The sequence below is a fragment of the Momordica charantia genome (genome assembly GCF_013281855.1).
Source record: "Momordica charantia cultivar OHB3-1 chromosome 4 unlocalized genomic scaffold, Mcharantia_2.0 BLBB01000004.1, whole genome shotgun sequence".
Classification (NCBI taxonomy): domain Eukaryota; kingdom Viridiplantae; phylum Streptophyta; class Magnoliopsida; order Cucurbitales; family Cucurbitaceae; genus Momordica; species Momordica charantia.
In genome coordinates, this window is record NW_028275162.1 from 22,570,270 (window position 1) to 22,593,196 (window position 22,927).

Below are 22,927 nucleotides of genomic sequence, written 5' to 3' on the forward strand. Positions count from 1 at the left end.
GCCACACTTGGAGACAAGGAAGGATCCAAGAACATCCGCTTGGACCAGTGGTCTTTCGCTCGTCACTCACCCGAATAGGTAAATATCTTGATGGGACAGATAGCTATCATTCTTACCGCTATAAATACACCACTACCCCACAAATCCAATATGAAAATCTATCTGAAGTTGATATGTCTAAGCTCGGATTCCAAATTAACTTGGGCATCAGAGTGTCCTACCTATCCTTGCAAGGACCCCAGAGAAGCTCGCTTTGAACGTCTCTCATCGATCTAACAAGTCGCCTCTCGGGACTTAGGTAGATTTTGGCATCAACATTCAAGATTCTATCAAACATAGTTAGAATCTAATTTTTAAAGTTTTAAAGACAAAATGGAAACAACTTTCAAAGTTATAATCAATTAAAATTTGAAATTCAACAAACTCAAACAAAAAAAGAAACAAAAAACATAGGAAGTATCGATCTGCATAGAAAATAATGTTGAGAGAAAAGCTAAGTTCTTGCCCTCCCCACTTACATATATTATTATTCGTATATTAACTGTAAACTTTAAGTCACAGAAAGATTGAAAAAAAAATGTAAAGAAAAAAGAAAAAATCAATTATAATTAACCCAAATAGTACAAAGAGCCAATGAAGCAATGCTAAAGAAAATCACTGTGTTCTTCAAAATCAAGTTGAAGGCTCCCCCATTCACCTTTGATTTATTCCATTCCCCATCTTCACTTAGCAATTTTTCTCCATTTTCTTCTTCTTTTTCTTCTTCTTCTTGTGAATACACTGTGAAGATCAGCAGAAGCTCAAGAATTGAGACAATTTTTCTTTGGAAGTTATTCCATGGCTTCTTCAGCGATGACCCATTGAAGAAAGAGACTTTTCTTTCAGATGTCCTTTCGTGGAAACTAATTAAATTTGGGGCCGTGAAAGAGTTCAAGCTGTGGACTTTAACTGTCTCTGAAGGCATTGTTTGGTGGAAGAAGGTCTCCGCGACTTGTCGGGTCGAGATGAAGAGGCCGTGGTTGACCTTGATTTCTTCCACGACCTCGAAGCTTGGAGAGCTTGAATAGTGGGCTATTGTATTGTTTGATCCTTCCATGTCAAAGTTGATATGGTCTCGATCGTCGTCATTTATGAATGAGAGTGCAAAGTCGTCGTTCATTTGACTATTTTGATCTTCTGCAAGTAACATAGAAGAATCGTTAAGAATACAAATAGAACATCGCCAAATTTAGAGAAAAAAAAGTAACTTAGTTTTTATTTTTGAAATTTTACTAAAAATTCAAACCTGCTTTAAAGAAAAGTAAAAATTTTAATGAAGAGATAAAGTAAGCATAATTTTTAAAAACAGAAAACTAAAAATGGTTATTACGAGACTTTAACATTTTAGATTTAATAGTACTTTAACGTAATATCAGAACACAAGATGTTCTTGTAATATAATTTTTTCTGATAAAAAAAGAAAGGATTAAATTAATATAAAAATAAAACATAGGAGAAGGTTTTTTTCTAATAGAAAAAAGAAAATCTTTTGGGTTGATTAAAGAGATTAATTTAATTTGTGTGATTTGTATGTTACCTTGAAGCTGGTTTTGATCTTCCATTTGGAAGCTTGAAATGTTCTCTATGGGAACTAGCTTGGAGTCTTCCATGCAACTCTGTCCAATACATGTTTTAAACTTAATAAATTTCTAGTGAAAATAGTATTCAAATCATGGAAAGTTTTTTCAAAATATATAATAATAATAATAGAATATAAAAAAATCCTTATATAAATATAAATTTTGTTTTATTTCATTGTAATCCATTAGCTATTAAAAGAACCTCTTTGGGAGGATTTCGTTTTTAGCTCTCTATTTTTAAAAATTATGCTTGTTTTCTCACCGTTCTTTAGTATGTTTTTCACACTTGGTTTTAAATTTGGTTTAGATTTTAAAAAAGTTTTTGAAAGGTTGATAACAAGACAAAAGATTTGTAAAAGTTCGTCATAAAAATTTATTGGTATACCTCATCGAGGACTTGGTTAGACATCCCGACCCATCTCAAGTTCTCAACCCCGATAGCGCCATCCGCATCTCCGACGTCTATACACTTAGAATAGGGATCTTCCCACGAGCTCTCCACATCGAATCTTCCAACAGAGCTCCAATCTTGGAAGCAATCTTTGGGAGCCATGAAAGTGAAGTCGTCATTATTATTAGAACAAGTATAAACATTGGCAAGCCCTCCATCCCATGTTTCTGCTTCAACTACACAAGATTGGTTCGCTAGCTCATGAGAGGCCTGAGCCACTGAAAGAATCTCCTGCAATATGTCGGTCGACGTCTCGCTTCCACCGCCGAGCATGGCGGGGTTCACCGGTTGCGGCGTTTTGAAGTGGTCGGAGTAGCCGGAGTGAGGGAAGTCCTCCACCTCCAACGGTGGCAAAGTGAAACGGTGTTGTAACCTTGCACATTCTAAGGCTATGTCCACCTACGAGAACAACCCCATGATGTAACAAAGTGTTGAAGTAAATGAAGAATAATGAAGAAATTGATGGGAAAAAAACTCAACGAAAGCATCTATAATCGAATTTTAAAAACATTTGAACATATAGCATGATATCAAGTAGCCAAAAGAAAAAGAAAGAAAAAAAAAAGACCATACGAAAACACTCTTAGGGTTCTATCTCAAAACCAATTAGAGAGTAGTTCATGTATATTATAAATTCTACCAAATCTTGGTTCGGATCTCATTTTTTGAACCGTGGGATCCTTAACAAAACTACCACTAAATCCAAAAATTTAGATATTAATTTTATTCACGAAATCTAACATGTAAATAGATTAATATCAATTAGAGCAGAAATGATATTAAATTATCACTAAACCCAAAAGTTATTTTCTGATCTCTGATCTCTGGAGTCATAAGATTAGATATATTTGGTCATTTACATTTACTCTCTGAACAAAAACCTCCCAAGTTTATTTTTGTTAAATCAAATTAAAGTATACAGCCACTAAAATTTAACATCTACAAAAATAATCTTACCCCACCTAAATTTAGCTAAAGATCCCCAAACAGATAGCACCTTAATGAAGTCAAATTATCAATTTTAGAACTTATTCAAGTTCATGATGAAATTGAAATTGAACCACCGAGGGGGAAAAAAAACTTTGACCTAAATTCAATCCTCACCTTGGAAGGAGGGTATGGAATATTTGCATAACTTTGGAAAGAAGGGGCTGAATTAGAAGCTTCTTGAGATAAAAACCGAGACCATTTTCCTTCTCTTCTTCCACCAAACATGTCAAATGAACAATCCTTGTTAACCATATGGGATTGGAACCCATCAAATGGCATTGAATAATTTGAACTCTCTGGTTCTTCACATCTTCCTTCAGAGTAAAGCTCAGAAGATTGGTCACTATTAAGGAACTGGTTAGAGGATGAAGTAATATTGCAATACTGCTGATTGTCTTCTATTTTCGGGGCGATTGTAGTCGGACTCTTCTTGAACACGCGACAAAGCGCATACGCATCCTGATGAGACAAAAGATGAATATCGTATTAAATCACTGCTAGAGTACTTACAAAAACTTAAACGGATGGGTTATAGAGGACCTGCAAGCCATTTGAAGCGGCTTCACATTCCCGGTCATCGAGACGATACTCGTGCATGACCCAGTCGGTGCGGGCACCGTGGGGGGCTCGGCCGCGGTAGTAAACTAGGGTTTTCTTCATCCCCACAGGCCTTGATTGGGAATTCACTTTTCTGTCTTTCCCTGTGGCTTTCCAATACCCAGCTTTGGTTGCTCTATTGGTTCTTGACCCATTTGGGTACTTTCTATCACGAGGGCTGAAGAAGTACCACTCAAGATCCTTGCTTGGCAGCAATGACTTTCCTGTAATAAAAAACCCTAATTCATTTACTTAAAAAGATAATAATAATAAAAAGGAAAAAACCCTACTTCATTTAGTTGTTTTTTTTTGGAAGCTTGAAATTTAGAAAAATGGAAGCTTTGGAAGCACTGATTCTAAAGCTTCGAAGCCATGGATTCTTTTCTGTAACCCATCGTTCGTGTAGCTTTCTTTTTTGACTTGACTGTTTAGAAAATATTTGTCTCAATAGGAAGCTGCATAAATAAAGGGCAGAGAGAGAGAACTTTTCTTTAATAAAGCTAATCCCCCACCACAAACAAAATTGACCCATAATAAAGCACCATCATTTCTCTTTTTCTTTGATTTATGCTCTCTTTTAACTAATAACTAATCAGAAGAAAGAAGGAAGGAAAAAAAAAGATGTAATTTTTCATGGAGTATAAGGAAAAAAAATGTAATCTTTATCATGGAATACTTGTATTTGATGGTAGGGGAAATATTTCTTCTTTTTCTTGCCACTGTCTTCGTTATCTCTTCAAATTTTCAAGTAGTTTAACTATTTGATATAACATTGCTGAAAGCATCTTTTCATGACTGTATATGACGTTCAGATGTTGTCTATTTAGAATTACACTACTTAAAATATCTCATAGGCTAATTTGAGATATTATCTTTATTTATATATTATTCTGGATCTCTTCTCTAGGTAAGACATCGGGAGGAGAGAAAGGAAGGAGAAAAATCAAAAGATGGAAAGCGAATGAATTACGGCGGAGTTGATTAGTACCTGGCAAATCCCATGGCTCACATTTGTAAAGATCAACTTCAGGGATGATCTCGAGCTCAATCTCGCGGCCATTGATCTTGCGTTTGAGGTAGTATGCAACGAGTTCCTCGTCGGTCGGGTGGAATCGGAAACCGGGTGGCAATGAAACAGGAGCCATGTAATAGTTAATATGTGCAAGAGATTAGGACACAGGCCTCAAACAAAAAACACTGAGACCAGCCCTACCAAATGAATCACCTCCAAACCCTACAAACACATAAATATCATCATATGGGTCAAAGCAGATGTTTTAAAAGAAGAAAAAAAAAAAGGATAGAGAGAGAGAGAGAAACCTCAATTTGGAGATGAAAAATGGTAGAGTTTGAGAGGAAGAGGGAGAAGAAATGTGGGAGTTTGGGATTGGATATGAAGGGGTTCTGTTAAGATGCAAACAAAAAGAAAAGAAAAAGAAAAAGGCAAAAGAATAAAAATAAAAAAACAACAATAATAACAAGGTATTTTTTTGGCTTTAGCTGCTTTTGATTAGTTTATTTAATTGATTGTGGGTATGGAAATTATCCCATGCTTCGTACTTGTTCTTTTCTTGGATTCGGATCCACATGGAGTTGTATGTTTTTTGTTTTGTTCGATTGATTTGTGTTGTACAAGGAACAGCATATATTATAACCTTAGCTTAAACTAAACCCACTGTTGTTGGAGAACTAATGTCTCTTTCACATGCACTTTCCTTTATCTTCCACCGATCTATTTTATTGTCCCAAAAATCGCCAGCTTTTTTGTTTCCTTTCATTTCTTTTGACCACTTACAATAATATGTTGTTTTTTTCTTTTTGGAGGATAGAACTATCATTTATGAGGGGTCCTTTGAAGTTAGAGTTTAATGTGTATATAGTTTCTATAGGATTGTAGTCTATATTAAAGTATAGATTACTATCCAAGGAATAGCTTGGTGGCTTGAGGCCTCAAGGAATAACCTTGAGGTCTTGGATTTTCAAGCCACATGGGACGTAACTTCCACTGAGTGATGACTTCTTGCGTATGTACAGGTATGGGGACAATGTGCATACCTTAGGTATAGGGGCATAAAGGCTAAAGGGCGCGCCACTGGTTCTTGGGTAATAAAAAAAAAAAAAATTAGTATAGGTTATGTTGGTAATCCTCACGGCTCTACTTTTGGTTTCACCCAAAAGGCCTCACACAACGGAGGTAATTGTCATTATTTATATACCATGAATCACTCTCTTAATTCCGTAGTCAATGTGAGATTTTGTTTGCACTCCTTACAAAACCCAACAATCCACCTCTCGAACAAAGTATCACCGAGTCTCTCCTCAACTAGTCATGTCAACTCTCGGACCAGAACAAGAGCCTTGCTCTTATCTAAAGCTTCAGGCACACCATAATAGAACACAATCACGGATCACATAACAACTACATCTTTCGAGGTTCACTATTTCTTTGTTTGACACTTAAGGATTTCATCGACACAGCTAGCTAGGTTAATTTAGACCATGGCTCTAATACTATTTGTTAAGGACAACGGGTACCCCTAGTACCCAAAGTATCTCTACAATGGTATAATATTGTCCGCTTTGGATATAACCCTCACGACTTTGCTTTTGGTTTCACCCAAAAAACCTCACACCAATGAAGATAGTTGTCCCCATTTATATACCATAGATCACTCCCTTCCTTAACCAATATGAAACTTTGTTTGCACTCCTTACCAACCCAATAATCTTAGATGGGATGATGCTGAAATGTACAGAAATGACCAAATTTCCACATTTGGTTAGGAATAAGAAAGATCGTGAACATATAAGTTAAAGACAATAATATCTCTAATGAATTATTTGGAGTGAAATCAAAAGTAAAATTTATGAAAGCTTATACTGAGGCGAACCATAAATATATCATACTATTGTATTATTGATATATGTGACGAGTCGATTGCCCTTAATAAATTCTTCTTTTATTTAATACATTTTGGTAGTGCATAAAACAAGTTTGTTCTTAAATTAGTATTGAAATGTTTTCAGTGCAAAAGTAAAAGAGTATGATGACGTAATTATTACTCTTCAGATCACAGAAATCGAGGAGAGCCCACAATCTCTCCTACATTTGCATGTGGAAGTTCAATGTATTTAATATATGTGGATATAAAATATCTTGCAAAGTCTATTTCATTTGAAGTTTCATAATTTAAGGTTTAAATCTTCTTCTCATTTTTCTCTTTGTTATATATAAAGGATTACCCATAACCATTTTAAAATGCCCTTTTGTTTTGCAATACTAATGTATGTTCAAAATAGTATTTTATAGTTACAAAAGATATTAAAATTAATCGGTCTAATTTATTACCATTTTGACTACCGTAGTTTCTAATGTAATTTTTAGTAAAAGGTTTGAATTCACACTCTTAAATTTGTATAAATTTGTATGATAAATTAATTTCTTTTACCATACTAAATTTGAACTATTCTAAGTTTTTTTTTTTTCGTATAACATGTGGAGAAGGAAGATTCAAATTCACGACCTTTTAATCGAATATAAATCTTTGAATCCATTGAATTATGGACAGATTCATTATTCTAAATCTTTTTTAAGTCTATTACAAAAATAAAATGAAAACAAAAAAAAGGTCTAAATAAAAACCAAATGAGTAATTGAAGTGGGAAGAAAAAGAAACAAAATTGTGAACAATTGAGGGATGTGGAAAAAGAGAACAAATGGGCCCATTGGGACCCACGTGGGGCCAGCTTTAGCCACGTGGCAGAACAGGATAATGTGTACGTCATCTCTTACTTTTGGTAGGAAATGGAAATGTTCCAAAATTCTTCCAATCAATGCTTTTCCTTTTCATCAATCAACCTTTTGGTGCTTTTTCCTCCTTTATGGTCCATGTCTGATGCTCCACCTATTTTCCTTTTTTTTTCCTAATTATTCTTTAATGTGATAGTTATTAAAAAGTTAAAATGATAGAAGTTTTTTATCTAAATTTTTTTTACTACAATAATATGCCAGGGAAGTTGAAATCGATTTATAAGACCTTTTGATTGAAGATATATACTTTAGTCAGTTGAAGTATGCTCAGATTGACATTTTCTTATAATATTATAAATGTGTAGTGAGAATTTGAACCTAATAAAGAATGTTACTATTGTTTTGAATCTAGGATTGCATTTGACTATTAACAAAAATATAAATATTGAATAATATTAAATTTTTGTTTAATTAAGAAAATCTTATGTTAAATTATAAATTTATTGTTAAAGGGAGGTAGCTCTCGTGAGGAGTCACTAGAGAAATTTTTACCATTTGACATTTTGATGTAAATGTGCATAGTAAATCCTATTAGGATACCCTTCCTTTTTAAACTCGAAGCAAGTTAAAGTTTAGTGAAAAAAGGTTTGGAGGTTTGATGACTCTCAAACGTAATCAAGATTTATTGGATCAGAGTCGTTGTTAATTTATCATGTTTCAGTTAACATCTTTAAATAGACCTAATTATCGAGTACCATAGTTGCTCCCGACTCGAGATTTGTATCTTTACTTTTAATATATTTTGAAAGGGAAAAAAAAGAGGCTTAAAATTGTGAATTTGGAAGGCATAAAGAATGTATAAAATTGTATAGGGGTAGGCGTAGGGGATGATAGGTGTGAAATAAAACTCTCTCCCTTCAAATTTAAACTTTTGTGGGGGAAATCGCATCTTTAGTTTGAGCAAAACCTACGCATTATACATATACAAAACTTGTCCATGTTTCCAACCCAATCATATATATAATATTAATATACTATACGTATATATAATACAACATAAACAATATTGTACTCTTTTTTTTGGGGGGGTTACAAATTACTTTTAATTATGAAATTGTCACTGCACATGTTTGATTTCAAATGGTTATTTATCGGTTAAATTACAACTTTAGTTTTGAACCTTTTGTGCCTATAGCAGGTATTTCAACTTTAAAAAGTGTTTAATAGCTGTTTATGATGAGAAAAAAATCTTCTACTTCTTATCGCATGAATAAGCAGAAAATAACTGAAAAATTTAAAGAAAACAATAAAATAAAGAAACACAAGAATTAACGTGGAAAAACTCCAAACCGAATAAAAAACCACACCCACAAGGGAGAATCCACTATGTGAAAAATTATTACCTCCCCGACCTCAATTACACAAAACACTATTCAAAACAAATACTGCTCAGTTAACTAGTAGTTGGAACACACCTCCTCCTTGTACCTTTATGATATGGGACAACTTCTACTACTTGGTGAGTACATTCTCTCCTTGTATCTTTCTGACGTGGGACAAACTTCAATTCTAATATTTTGCCAAAATCCAACAATTTGAACTTTCAATTTTATGTCTGTTACGTCCTTGTCATATTCGACATTTTGTAACATTCATGGGCCTATTAGAAATAAAATTCATCCTAAGACCACAACTTTTCAATTTTATGTTTCATAAGTATTTGAGAATTTTTAAAGTTTTCGAATATGACAACACCTACTAGACATAAAAGTAGAAAATTTTAGGAACTTACTAGACATTTTTTTAAACTTCAATGATTTATTAAACACAAAAGTGAAAGTTCAAAGGTCTATTATAGACACAATCGAAAGTGAAGTTTAGAGATCTATTATAGACACAACCCTCAAATTTTATCAACTAAACTTATAATTTAACCTTATTTACCCATCTCTACCGCATTAAAGTTTTCTTTTACCTTATCCAACTTCTCTTGTTCAAAAAATTTCACCTACAACCTCGTAGAACTCACTATTGGTCTAAGGCATGATTCCAAAATCAGACAACCTCAAATAAATGGACTATTATATAAAATGTGAGAAAATATGAAATAGTAAATATTCGAACATAGAACCCGATGTCATATGATAGGTTAAATATATTTACTTTTAGATATATTCTCTAACATCAACTAGGTTACCAACACGAAGATAACTCAAACGGTTTAAGGTACATTACTCATTTTGTTAAGATCAAAGGGTCAATCTCCAATCTCTACCTTTGTAGTACTTAAAAAAAACTAAAGAATTAGGTTAAAATTATAAAAAAAATGGAATCTTTTTTAGTATGAACATTAATTTTGTATAGAATTAAAAATGTTAAGCTCTAAGAATTTGAAGTCCAATTTGGGATAGATGGATGGATACATTGTGTCTAAGATGTGTTCAGACCAGTTCTTAAGAATTGTCTCAAGCCATAAGGTGGGACCATTTTATAATTATAAGTTATTTGTCACTCATTGTTGAATTATTAATTGTTATTTTTGTGAAAAGGAATAGAGAGGAAGTTTGGAATATTTTATTGTCTTATTTATATGGCCAAGAAAAAAAATTCATTAATTAATTCGTGCCAAGCACCTTGATACTACGACCGAAAGTATTCCTTGATGCACCTTCCTCTCTTTATTATTATTTTTTTATTATATAAAATTCATTCACTAAATTGAAGCTGGAATAAATTAATTAAAACCCGAACGTAGTTTAACTGATTAAGATATATATAATTAACTTTTTGTGCTTTATTTTATTTCTCAATTTCATAATAATATTCAATTTTTTCATGCTATTATTACTTCTTAATATTTATTATGCATTTTATAAGTCAAGAATGATAAAACAATACTTTTGTTCACGTTTTGGAAAAAAAAAATTGGAAAAAGAGACAAGAAACAAGAAACTCGATTTTATTGTTTCAAAATTTTCTATACAATTTTGGAAATATTTCTAAAAAAAAAGAGAAATAAAAACCATAAACAATTGTCAAATGCTTAGATTTCTCAATAAAATTGAAAACAAGAAACAAAAAACGACAATATTACCAAACAGACCCTAAATTACTAGATGGAACTAAAAACAAAAGTGAGACAACAAAGTGAAAACAAAAGCCACCTAACTAAGTGGATCATAATCCAATGACCAAATGAGATTAAAATCAATAGATAATAGATAGTAGTCAAATTAATTAGGTGAGACCAACACAGCGAGCATAACTCAGCGTGACATATGTCTCCAACCAGGTTGTAAGTTCGATCTCAATCCTGTACTAAAAAAAATTAGGTGAGACCAGAAGTCACCATCGAGTAGCGCTATAGCCGAACCAAGTGAGACGAGAAGTCATCTTTAAGTTCAAGTAGATCCTAATCACCAATTAAGTAAGACGATAAGCTATTAGATGGGTTGTAATTCGACTAGGTGAGATTATAAGTCACAATACACAAATTCAACCATTTCCCACTATTTGGAATTCAAAATCACACCAAAAGTTAAAAACTTCACAATACAATCCAAACTCTTAAAATAACCCACGAACACACCAAAATCACAAAAGAAAAAAAAGACACCATTGAAATTTGAAAAGAACAATCATGTGGGGAAGATCATGGTGATATGATCATGTTGAATATTGAGAAGCCCAACATGTTTTTATTCAAGCCCTAGGTTCTTTCTCATGGAGGTGACAAACTCATAGACCTTCGTAGGGCAAGAAATGGCACTGCCCACACTCTCCTTTAGCAAACATCTCTTTTGCCAAGCTGACAACTTGGGGCTGTGTTCTTCCACTTTAAAGTTTCCAACTTTCTCATAAGCATAGAACCAACTTGTCAATGGGATTGCAATCACATCCACAATCCCCAACCTTTCACCTCCAAAGAAATCTTTGTCCCCTAAAGCTTCCTCCAATTGCTTCACAATCTCTAGGAACTCCTTCTTTGCTCCCTCTTGCTCGTCTCCGTTGCTCCTCCAGATTTTGGAACCCGTTTCAAATACCTAAACCGAAAAGAAACTGGTGAAAGATTTTACTGGTTGAGGTCGAAAATTTAGAAATATAAATAATGCTGTGTGGTATAGATCGATGATGATGTTGAATTGTCACACTCATCTCAAAAGATTAAACCATTCGACTATTAGAGTAAGTTTAAACTTGGTACGATTTTGTGTTTAGGTAGCTGGAAACGTTAAGAAGATGAATTACAAAAGTTAAAAAATGGACAGTTGCCTGACCCAACAACATTTGGCGTCAAGAAACACATAAAAATTAATTCTTTAAGTTAGCTAGGCGTCCATTTGGACCAATAAATCACCTATGATGGTTTTCTAATATATATGATATTGTATTTTCATGAGTCTATTTCTACTGCATATAATAGATAAATGAGTCCCACTCGAATTTGTTAGCCTCTAAAAATACAACACACAAGAATAAGTCATTAGAAACTGTTATCGGCCGATATTACTATAAACAAAAAATTTTCTTTATCAAAGACCAGGTCCTTTTCTTGGATAGCTACAATTTTATGCATAATCTATTTTCAAATACAATTTAAAAAATTTGGCCAAATTTTAAGAACTAAGAAAGTTAAATTTGGAACTACCTAACAAAATCATGAACAAACGCAACCTTTAAACTTAAACAGCTAGAGTACGAAGAACAACGACAAACCTTTTTATCGATGTAGTCAATCCAGAACCGAGCTTGAGCTCTTTCGTACGGCGAAGAAGGAAGAAGAGGAGAAGGGGAAGGCCAAGTCTCATCAATATAGTGAACAATGATGGAGCTTTCATTCAATGGCTTCCCATTGTGCAAGAGAACAGGCACTTTCTTGTAAACAGGGTTGGATTTGAGCAACAACTCACTTTTCCCACATTTCCAACCAAACAAATCCTCTTCTCTACTCTCATAACCCAATCCCTTCTCATTCAAAGCAATCTTAACCCTACAACAGAATGGGCTGAGCAAACAGTCCAAAATGATTATCTCCTCTTTAGACATCTTCAAGATTTTTCCCTTTTTCTCCCTCTCTAAAAAGGCTCCTTTTTGTCTCTGTCTCTCTCTGGTTGAGCTCTCTTTGGGCTGCTTGTGAATTGAGGAGGAGGATGAGATGTTTATATAGAGATTGGCATGTTAACAATGTGGTTGGCTTGTTCTTCAATGGGTTTTGGTTTTTTCTTTCATTGTTTTGTGATTGTGATTCTCATTTTAAGACTAATTAAAACCAAAACTTTGTTGGTGAAGCATTGGAGTAATTGATATAATGGAGAGTGGGGACAGCTGAACAAGGAAGTATATATAATAATGTGCATAGTTTACAAGGTCAATGCATAGTTTACAAGGTCAATGAAAGAAACTATGATCACCATATGCATGACCTGGCTTTGTTTTATTATAATAATGCTTCAAGAGGAATTGAGTTTAGGAGTGTCATCGGAGCGGGGCGGGAATAGGGATGGCTTCTCCATTCTCGTCCCCGCCCTCCATTTCATTTTACGTCTCTGTGAAATTCTCCATAGAATTTTTTGGGGATAAGAGTGAGGATTTCTTATGGGAAACTCGTAGGGATTCGGTTCCTGGTAGGAAATTATTTCCTCGTGCATTGGTAATTTGAATTGTGAAATGTATATATAACGGAACGGGGATGAGAACATGGACAAAATATCTCCACCCTTGCTTCACGAGAAGCTTAAACGGGGATTCCCTACCCTTTATGGGCCCGTCCTGGGAAAAATAACATTCTAGTTAACTGAGTTTCACAATGGGTGAAGTTCGGGTGTTCAAAAAACCCGACAAACCCAACCCAAACCGTAAGGGTTGGATTTGGTTAGATGAAGCCTCGGATTGGGTTGAGTTGTAATTTTTCCCAACACGATCGAGTTGGATCGGGTCTCCGGTTCAATCTTTAAAAAATCGGGTCAACCCAACTCAACCCGAATTTATGCATATATGTGTATTTTTCTTAATTATATATATAATAATATCTTTATCTTCAATGTCAACCGTCCATTTAGTGTTAATCCTAACATTTTATTTAAGGATTTTATATTATCTTCTTCCATTTTGTATCTTAATTCCAACTATCCTAATCACAACTCCCCTTCACTTTCGTGGTAATTAAAAATTAAAAAGAAAAACACAAACCCAAAAATATTGAGTTGGGTTGAGTTGACCATCCAATTCAAACCCGACAGTTTCTATATATGGTCAATCTGAAAATTCGGAGTAGTCCCAAAATCCTCCTATCCCGACCCAACCCGTAAACACCCCTACTTTAAAGCAAGAATTTGGGTAATTAATATATAATTTCGTCCAGTGTTATTGTTTAATTTCATTCCTAATTGTATATTTCGGGTTAGTTAAGCTATATTATATGTTGGAACATGTGAAGCTGAAGGGAATAGATTTTCAATTTTATGGGTTGGCCTGATCTCTATTTTGTTAATCAAGTATTCCCAACTTAGCTAACAAAAATGTATTTGATCTCACACATCAATCTGTTCCACCTGCATTATAACAAAACTCAATCCTCTACATTCTACAAGATCAAATTGCCATATATCCTTAACCTTCACAAATACCCCACTGTTCTTGTACAGTTGATGAAGAAACGAAAAGGAAAATCTATTACCCTTCGCCCAAGAAAGAACAAAGATAAATTAAGCACAAAAAATAAACCCATACAAACCCCTTGTATATATGCCTACAGGAGAGGATGGAGAACTAGCTAAAAAAACTTTTACAGACAAAAATTACTTTTAAGTGGAAAATTTCAAGATTCGAATTGCTTGCCTTCAAAAGTCTGCTCAAAGTTCCAATTCTTTGGAGCGACATTGTAGGAGGTAATTGTTACTCCATCACTGCTAGTCACTTCAAAGGAGAGGGCTTGATTGTTCAAATCAGCATTAATATGCCAGTTTTGCCCCCAGTTTCGGCCCATCGGGAGCCAACCGGTTCTCGAGCCCTTGATCTTTACAGCACTGACATCTCCAGCGCCTGCAACATTACTTATCAACACCGAGAGGTAGATGCCATACCCAGAAATCGTGTATCGAACTCCCCCCTCTTTCCGGCACTTGATCCTGTGAAAGCGAGATCAACAAATATTAAGACTCCTGTATTAGAAAGATGAACCAAGGGCAATTGGAGACCAAGCAGCATTTTCATACAAGTCTCACTATTGTAATCACTTTTTTCTCTCCTTTTTTTGACAAGTAGAAGAGAAATTTAAGAAAAAGAAAGGATAGATATCCGTCGATGCAGCCGACAAACAAGCCATATATCATGGTTCATGGCATTTTCAATATAACTTTAGCTTCCCTTTTGGACGTATGACCATAGAGAGGTTGATCCAATGGTCGAGTATCAAAGAGAACTAACCATTTAAAACCTATGGAAGAATTCCTTCTTCTTAATTAAGTTTCCTAAATCCAAACCACCTCTTGTAAGGGGAAGGGAAACAAACCATAAACAAATTCACTAGGTGACTACTTTAACGGTGAGATCCATCTACAAAGAAAGTTTCTAAAGAAGTTCTCCATCTCTGTTGCCACACTCTTAGGCCAAATGAACAAGAACATGGAACGTGTCGGCATACACAAAAGCACAAATATTGGATCAACATTAATTCTATCTCCCTCTCTAAGAAAGTTACTTCCTCTATTTAGATAGTTACCCTTGAACTTTTTCCATGCATTGGACCCAATCAGTCAGTGATTTAGTATTTCCTTTCAAAGGTATTCCAATTACCTCTAACACATGAACATCTACTTGCTTCATTTGCTTTATTTACTCCAACTATCATAGTTGATGTCCAACGGACTGATTTCAATTTTATTCTCACTCTAGAAGTCCAATAATAGGTATTAAGAATTTGGAGTAAATTATGAAGCTTCTCATTAGCTTCAGTAACAATTACAGTATCATTTCTGGACTGAAGGTAGCTGGCGTATGAATAATATCCTTTTAAATGTGAAAACTTCCAACCAGCCTAGTGCCTCTCTCAATAAATCAACTCAAAGTACTGAGAACAAACCAGAAAAATGGAGAAAAATCTCCTTGAAGCTTTTATTCTCACATGAGATTTTCGCTGAAGAAAATGAGAGAGGTTGGCATCCTGATGCAGCTTGTTGTGCATCTTCCCCAAGTCAACCGAAAGCCTTTTCTTCCTCTAAGCACTGATTGGAATAAAATCCACGCTAACCATATCATATACAATTTAAATTACCCATCCTGTTAGCAGCCTCCAACTCATTAGCTACAACTTACAACAGATGCAAAATCTCACAAAAGGCAGGTCTTTTCAAGCTGTATAGGGAAGCACTTTTTACATAATTTCAAGAGGACCCTAGCAAATATCTTAATACTGTTGTAGAAGCCTGTGACAAATACTTACTGGCCTATAATCTGCAATTCTGATGGCTCTAATTTTCTTTGGGATGAGACATATAAATTAGGTATTTATGACCACTCCTCTCTCAAAAAAGTCATGGAACACCTAAGGACTATCCTTTTTAAAGACGTTTCATGCCTTTTTTAAAAAAATCTACAGAACACCTAGCAGGGGTGCAAGATTGCATACTGAAAGGACTCTTAAATGTGTCACAGATTTAAGAAACTTCAAAGGAATCCTTTCATTACAAGGAACTTAACAAGAAAACCCATCAGGATTACAAGAGGTTTTAAAACCTTTACAGATTTGAACTTCAAAAACTCAAAATCTCTTTGTCCACAAACGTTTCATCCAACAAGCTCCTACAACCTTCCCCAGGTTGAATCTCACAAGTAAATTGCTTTCTTAGTTTCTTATTCTTGCTCAAGCAAATCCCTTCTTGCAGATTGCATATCCCACAACTCTAAAATGAATCTAACCTAAAAGAAAAGTGTTAAGACCGGGTCCTGGTAAGATTTTCAATTGGTTCCTAATTAGCTTTCACCTTTTAGCGTTCTCTAAATGGGAAAACTAGATAAATACATGCCACACAAGCATTACCATTAGACATCAATATAAATTTCCAAGAATTATCTTTCACCTTTACTTCATGATTGTAAATTTGAAATGCCTTTGTTACTGCAATATAAATGTCACATTTCTCTCAGAAATGTAACAAGAATAACAGTTAACTTCCTATCAGGGTAACAAGAATAACAGTTCCTTTCCTTACAAGATCCCTGCCTCTAAACTCTAAAAACCACAAGAGCATTCATTTTTAAATTTAAAGTTTCTAAAGGAAAATATCAAATATAACATCACTAGAGTTCTTGTCGGTTGTTATTAATACCCAACTAGATTTTTCAAACTAATTGAAGATTATACTCATCACTATGTTGCGTTGAAGATTGTGTAAGCTATTAAAACCTCCAAGTAATCAGAAATCAGCATCTATCAAGCTTGTTTTTTTCTTTTTAATTTGGAACTATAACATTGTGAAGAGTCATCATAAATTTTTTTGGATAAGAAACCAAGCTGTCATCGAGATAAAATGAAAGAATATACAATGGCCATACAAAAAACAAGCCCAATAAATACCGTGAATCCAAAAGAATACCGCTTAACTGATAATTACAAAAAGCCTTCTAAACCGACACCTAGAGAGGTATTAAATCTAAAAATATCCCAAATTTCCTCCCAAATTCCTCACAATCCCTCTCAACCCCCTAAAAATTCAAGCCAAATACCCCACAAAATAGGGAAAAAAGTCTGCTACATTAGGATTCCCCTATCCCGAGAAGGGAGAAACAACAAAACCTCCTCCATCATCACCCTACACCCCCTGTTAGGAGCCAAGGAACTTTGGCTTATTAAGGAATGATGACATCAGAAATAAGTCAAATGCAAGTATGTTAAGGAACGTTTGTTATTCTGATCTTTACTTTACCAGTTAATTAGGCTTTAGTTAGAGGAGGTTAACCGTGTCTTAAAATAGACATTAATTCTGATCTAACTAACCATTCCAGTGAAACAAACAATATCATTTTTAACCTCTCAAGTTCGCAATGTTCTCTCTCTAGAACCTTGTTTAAATTTTACCATAAATTTAAAAAACCGTAAATGGCTGCGAGTCTAACAAAGTCCATCTAATATATAGCTGAAGGAAACCACAGTTACAATGGTTTTTCATACAGCAACAGAGTCAGACGTATCGGAAAGTTAAATCATACATAACATCATGTAGTAACTAGTCAGCAAACTTCACGATGTTTACGGCTCAGATCAAGTCATATAAACGTATTCCAATGGTTAACAAGTGAGTAAAATTAGAGTACTTAGTAGAGCATTCAAAGATCTCAGTCCCATAGTTTTACTGATTTCAATCCTCAATCAGATCATCCAAAAGAAAGACAAAGAAGAGATGCGAGTTGCAAGACGCGATACATACCTCCGATACTGAACAGGCATGTTTCCGGCCTTCCAGATAGCGATCTTCTCAAACGCTTCAATCGGGAGCACAAAATGCTTATTAGGAGGGTTACAATGGCCTCCACCCTCAGCCGTGAAGCCATAATTAGGCGCACAAAAATTAGTAACAGTGACAATGATGGAGGTGCCAGGGATACACCAGCGGAGGTCCTCAACGCACCTAAGCTGGAAGCAGGCGCCGCAGATCTGGCCGCGTTCGAATAGCGCCTCACTGAGCCCCACCGTGGCCATGCCATACCCTGCCTTCACTAAATCGCCATATCCACACGCTCCGCCCACCGAATCCCGGGGATCGGCGGCGGCGTAGTAAGTAGCTCGAGCAGATCTCCACTCGGAGAGCGACGGCGCGGCCTCCGGCGACGGCGGAGAGGTGGAAGAAGAGAAATGGGAGGCTACGGGAGATGCGAGAGCTGCTGCAACTGTGAACAGGAAGAAGTGAAGTGGAAGAGATGGCGACATCACTCCGCAGAGAGAGTGAGGGGCAAAGTGGGGAAGAAATAAAAATTGTAATTACTATTTTTGAAATCGGTGAATTTATATTATCGTAAAAAAAGGATTATAAAGTTTTTTTTTTAATTAATTAATTTAACTGAAGTGAATAGTTTTGTTAGTTCCGCATAGAATATGTATAAATTGTGGGGTTTCATCTTCCAAATGCTTTATCTCGTCATGTCGGTTATGGAATCGAGGGAGAACAAAAGAAAAAGACATCTTTTTCTTTTGGAAAAATAAATAAAATAAAAATAAAGATGGATAAAATCATTTTATTAGGATTCCATTACTAACTTTATTATCCCAAATTAGATAAATCGTTTAACTTTAATTTAAAATGTGCTGGTAGATTCTTCCATTTTTAATCTTATCTTTAAACATTTAAACATTTAATACTGTGTCTAATATATTTTTAAACTCTCAATTTTTTATTCAATAGATAAATGAAGGGATTATTAAACACAAAATAAAAAAATTTGGAAACTTATTAAATACAAAATCAAAAGTTTAGGAATTCTATTAAAACTTCAACATTTAAAGTTTGAAGGTGTATTAGACACTTTTTAAAGTTCTAACACTTATTAGACATAATTTTAAAAGTTCATAAATCAAACTTAAAATTTAACCTTTTTTAGTTCAACAACATGTAAAATGGAGATTTGAACATTTGATTTTTTGGTCGAGTCGAGGATGTATGTCATGAGTTATGTTCAAGTTGGCATAACCGACCATCTATTTGATATCCTTAAAAATTGGAAAATTGTTTGTGTTGGGATTGAAGACAAAAGAATAATAAAATTGAAACTTATTGGATTAAGTAAAACTAAAAGTCCAAGACCTAAATCTCTTTATGTTGCCTTATTTTCATACCTCAACTTCAGTCGTGGGAATTGAACTTTTTGTGGTTACACAAAATTGAGGAGTGTGGCGGCAGTGGTTGGTTGGCAGAGAAAGAGGAGAGAAAAGTGGTTTGTAGAGCATTGTCGGCAATCCGTTCTCTTGAGGTTAGTAAGGTTTTTCGTTCTGTATTCCTAAGTATCTATTGGTATAGTACTTAAAAGCTAGTTGACCATTGTTGTGGCATCTAGAGGGTGCTTTGTAGAGCGTTTGTGAGGTCAATTGTATTTATCCCAAAATCATAGTAGAACTCGTTGTTGTGGAAGATTGGACGTAGCCCATAATTGGGGTGAATTAGTATAAATTGCGTGTGTCATTTTCTGTGCTTTCCCTATTTTTCTTAGTATTGTGTGTGACTTAGTTTTCATTGACGAACTGTGTAATGAGAAAAATATTATTGGTGAATAAATTTTCCCAACAGTTTGGCTTTGATTGCTTTGAATCAAGTCTCAATCACCTAGGATTAAATTATATTTTGCCTCAAAACTTTTATACATTCAAACACTATGTTATACATACATATATATGCATGCATGTGTGTACGTGTACACTCTTAGTCTTTAGGATTTGAGCTTAATTTCAATTTGGATCTTATAGTTTAATTAGCCGACTGTTCACAAATCATTATTCTTATAATGACCATCATATCGAATATGAGACACTTCTTTTTCTTTTTTTTTACCGTACCAATGAACTGATATTATCTATTTAATTAACCATGTTAGTTGATTATATTAAGACAAATGATTGATCAAGAAAATAAGCAAAAATATGTGAGGTTCTTTTAAGGTAAAAAAATGGTTTATGGATTATTTGTGAAGTTTAACCAAACTATAGAGATCAAATTGAAACTTTCGGGATTTGAAATTTGATCAAACAATACAAGAACTAAATTTGTAACTTAATCATTACATTTTCATTTTAAGAAATATTTCTCAATAGTTTATGAAAGTGTATTGGCCCTTAATTAACATATTATTTTGGTTCCTATACTTTTCACTTTAGTTCATTTTGATCCCTGTAAATGTTCATTTTAGTCGATCTACTTTCAACTTAGATTCATTTTAGCCCCAATACTTTTAAAATGTTTGTTTTGGTCTATATACTTTTCAAAAGCGGTCATTTTACTACTTATGTTCAAACTTTTAACACAAATTCTATATATAATGGAAACTATTTAATATAAAGTCATGGTTACATTTCAATAAATATATTGAGTTCATTGAAATTGTGATAGAAAAATGAGATTAAAAATAAAATTAAGGGACTAAAATGGTCACCTTTAAAAATACAATGATCAAAACGAACATTTCAAAGTAGAAGAATTAAAATGAACCCAAAATTAAAAGTAGAATGACAAAAAATAATATATAAACTTTAGAAAGAAATTGGAAATTTAAATGATAGGGTAATGTATCTTTTGAAAATGTAGATAAAAGAAGAAAGTGTCGGTTGAAGTGCAATGGTGAATGGCCCTTTCCCTATTCCCTCCCAATTAAAATATGGGACCCTTCAAAATACTTGCTGCTCAATACTCAATTGATCTTCTCTCAATAAATAATGCACAAAAAGCAAGTTGAGGGAAGTACTCTGTATTGTGTCTAAATCCTTGCTCGGACCAAATCTTTTATTCATTGCATTAAAAAAATTGACAACTCATTAATTTTTTAAAAAAGTCTCTATTTGTACGCATTTTTCTGTTAGTTGTCAAATATTTAATGGTGATGAGGACGAGATTGGTCTTCATTAGTAAGGCTAATCAAGTATTTTCTATTCAATTTTGAGTTTTAAAGAGGAATTTTCGTCCTTTTGCTGATGATTTGTCTTCGGCAAAAAAATTTAATTTCTAGTAGGAGATGGTTATTTTTTAGTACAATATGTGGGATGGAAGATTGAATTTACAACCTCTAGTTGGGGATGATTATTATAATGAAATAGTAAAGAATTGTTATAGATGAAGATTTTTGTTGATACTGATTGAAATTTTTCAAATTTTATTTTATTCATCAATGTAATGTCTTTTTAGGACAAAAATGTGGAGTGTGAGAATTTGGACTTTCAACCTCAAAAGAATGAACTTCGTATCTTTACCATTGAACTATGCTAATACCAATGGAATATTAATACTTGTTTGAATTGATTTGTAATCTAATTTCAACACTGATATATGATCTTTAAGCATACAAGTGTGGAGTTGATCTATTGTGGAATTTGATCAACAGATATGATGTTTTTTATAATGAAGTATAGTTGATAATAGATGATATCAATGAAAGATGTAGAAATAGGGCTGTCGAAGGAATCTCATTCCATGGGACACAAAGTAAAATAAAGTCGCAAACACTTTAGCAATTCATGCAAAGATAGAAAATATCCAACATGGATTGAGAGAGTTAAGCGCGCGATCTACCCTATTAGAAGAATTGATTTGTTTTCTTGTCCTTCTTTCTTTTCTTTTGCTAATGTAATAAAAAAAATGTCCTTCTTGTAAAAATGAGAATAGAAATTAGACGAAAAATCATTATTGTGTCGTGGAAAAACCACTGCCTTAAAAGCAATTTCAGCACGACCACAGTACTAAATCGTATATACGTTGGTTGCTCCCCAAAGTTAACACAACACCCAACTTATTAGAGTGGATTGAAATCGAAAAACTAGCCCATATTTTTTGTAAGCATCGTGAGAGAAAATGATAGAAACCTCTATGTAATTCTTTATATTTTTTTCCTCCAAATCAATAGACCCATATATATGGGGAAACTAAGAAAACTGTTATAAAAATAAATTAAATATTATTAACACATACAATTAATTTATAAATGTTACCATTCTTATAAATTAATATCACGAAAATAAAATGTTTAATGAACGATTATTAAGTTTCAATAAACGTTGACCCCTTTTCTCGTTTACCTCTATTTGAAACCTCAGATTTGGAGGGAATAGATTTTGAAATTATTTCTAGTGTTGGATTAAAAAAGAATTTTGAAATCTCAAATGATTTCAAATCCTGTTTTTCAATTATTTTCCATTCCATATAGCTCAAATTTGGGAGGAAAATCTATATTTTGCCCTCTTTTTTTTGAGAAAAAAAATAACAATTTAATTTTGCCATATAACTTTACCTATCTACACTCGTAAAACTCTCTTCTACGCAAAATTATCTTCTACTATGTGTCGGAGAAAGCCAGGTGTCGAAGGTAAGCTCTATTCGGCCCGAAGCATTGATTCCCCATAACAAATAGGCTAGCTCGAGATTTCAATTGCATATCATGTGCTCTAGAAGGTCCCTCAATTCCTCGATAGCACCTCGAGGTGCATTTTGTTGTCTTACATGAGACTCGGGATATTCCTCACTCCATGACATGGCACCTTTCGCTCATCCATTCCGCCCGCCGTTCAGACACGACGCCCTTTTTCATTATCAGTAGATCATCAAACGGAAGATTTAGTTTCAAATATCTTTTGTAGTTTTCTTTATTGTTATCTTTATTTTAATAACTATAATTTAAATCTGTACAATGAGACCTTTTGCATCATCAAGTAACCTCATGGTTTGGTTTTCTATTTTGTTCCAGTATATTTAATTTTCTTTCTATTTAATTATTGCTCGGATCTTCTCTATGGTTTTTGGTAGATTTTTCTTCTTTTTATTTTTTTAATTT

The 22,927-nt window shown here is 33.9% G+C and overlaps 3 protein-coding genes across 3 annotated transcripts; all 3 read right to left on the reverse strand.

The window, feature by feature from the left end:
• Positions 1–473: 473 nt before the first annotated feature.
• LOC111011903 (NAC domain-containing protein 86) lies at positions 474–5,125 on the reverse strand. The gene is made up of 7 exons (XM_022285881.2): positions 4,978–5,125; positions 4,646–4,891; positions 3,601–3,881; positions 3,175–3,519; positions 2,005–2,469; positions 1,577–1,655; positions 474–1,176 (listed from the first exon to the last, which is right to left on the reverse strand). The coding sequence occupies exons 2-7, from the start codon at positions 4,800–4,802 to the stop codon at positions 599–601; spliced, it is 1,905 nt and encodes a 634-aa protein (XP_022141573.1). The 5' UTR covers positions 4,803–4,891; positions 4,978–5,125; the 3' UTR covers positions 474–598.
• A 5,756-nt stretch (positions 5,126–10,881) lies between these two features.
• LOC111011946 (putative glutathione S-transferase) lies at positions 10,882–13,833 on the reverse strand. Its single transcript, XM_022285950.2, has 2 exons — positions 12,125–13,833; positions 10,882–11,451 (listed from the first exon to the last, which is right to left on the reverse strand). The coding sequence occupies exons 1-2, from the start codon at positions 12,452–12,454 to the stop codon at positions 11,107–11,109; spliced, it is 675 nt and encodes a 224-aa protein (XP_022141642.1). The 5' UTR covers positions 12,455–13,833; the 3' UTR covers positions 10,882–11,106.
• Positions 13,834–13,985: 152 nt separating this feature from the next.
• Positions 13,986–18,387, reverse strand: EXPA13 (expansin A13). The gene is made up of 2 exons (XM_022285676.2): positions 17,833–18,387; positions 13,986–14,535 (listed from the first exon to the last, which is right to left on the reverse strand). Exons 1-2 carry the CDS (start codon positions 18,330–18,332, stop codon positions 14,226–14,228), a joined length of 810 nt encoding a protein of 269 aa, XP_022141368.1. The 5' UTR covers positions 18,333–18,387; the 3' UTR covers positions 13,986–14,225.
• Positions 18,388–22,927: the final 4,540 nt, after the last annotated feature.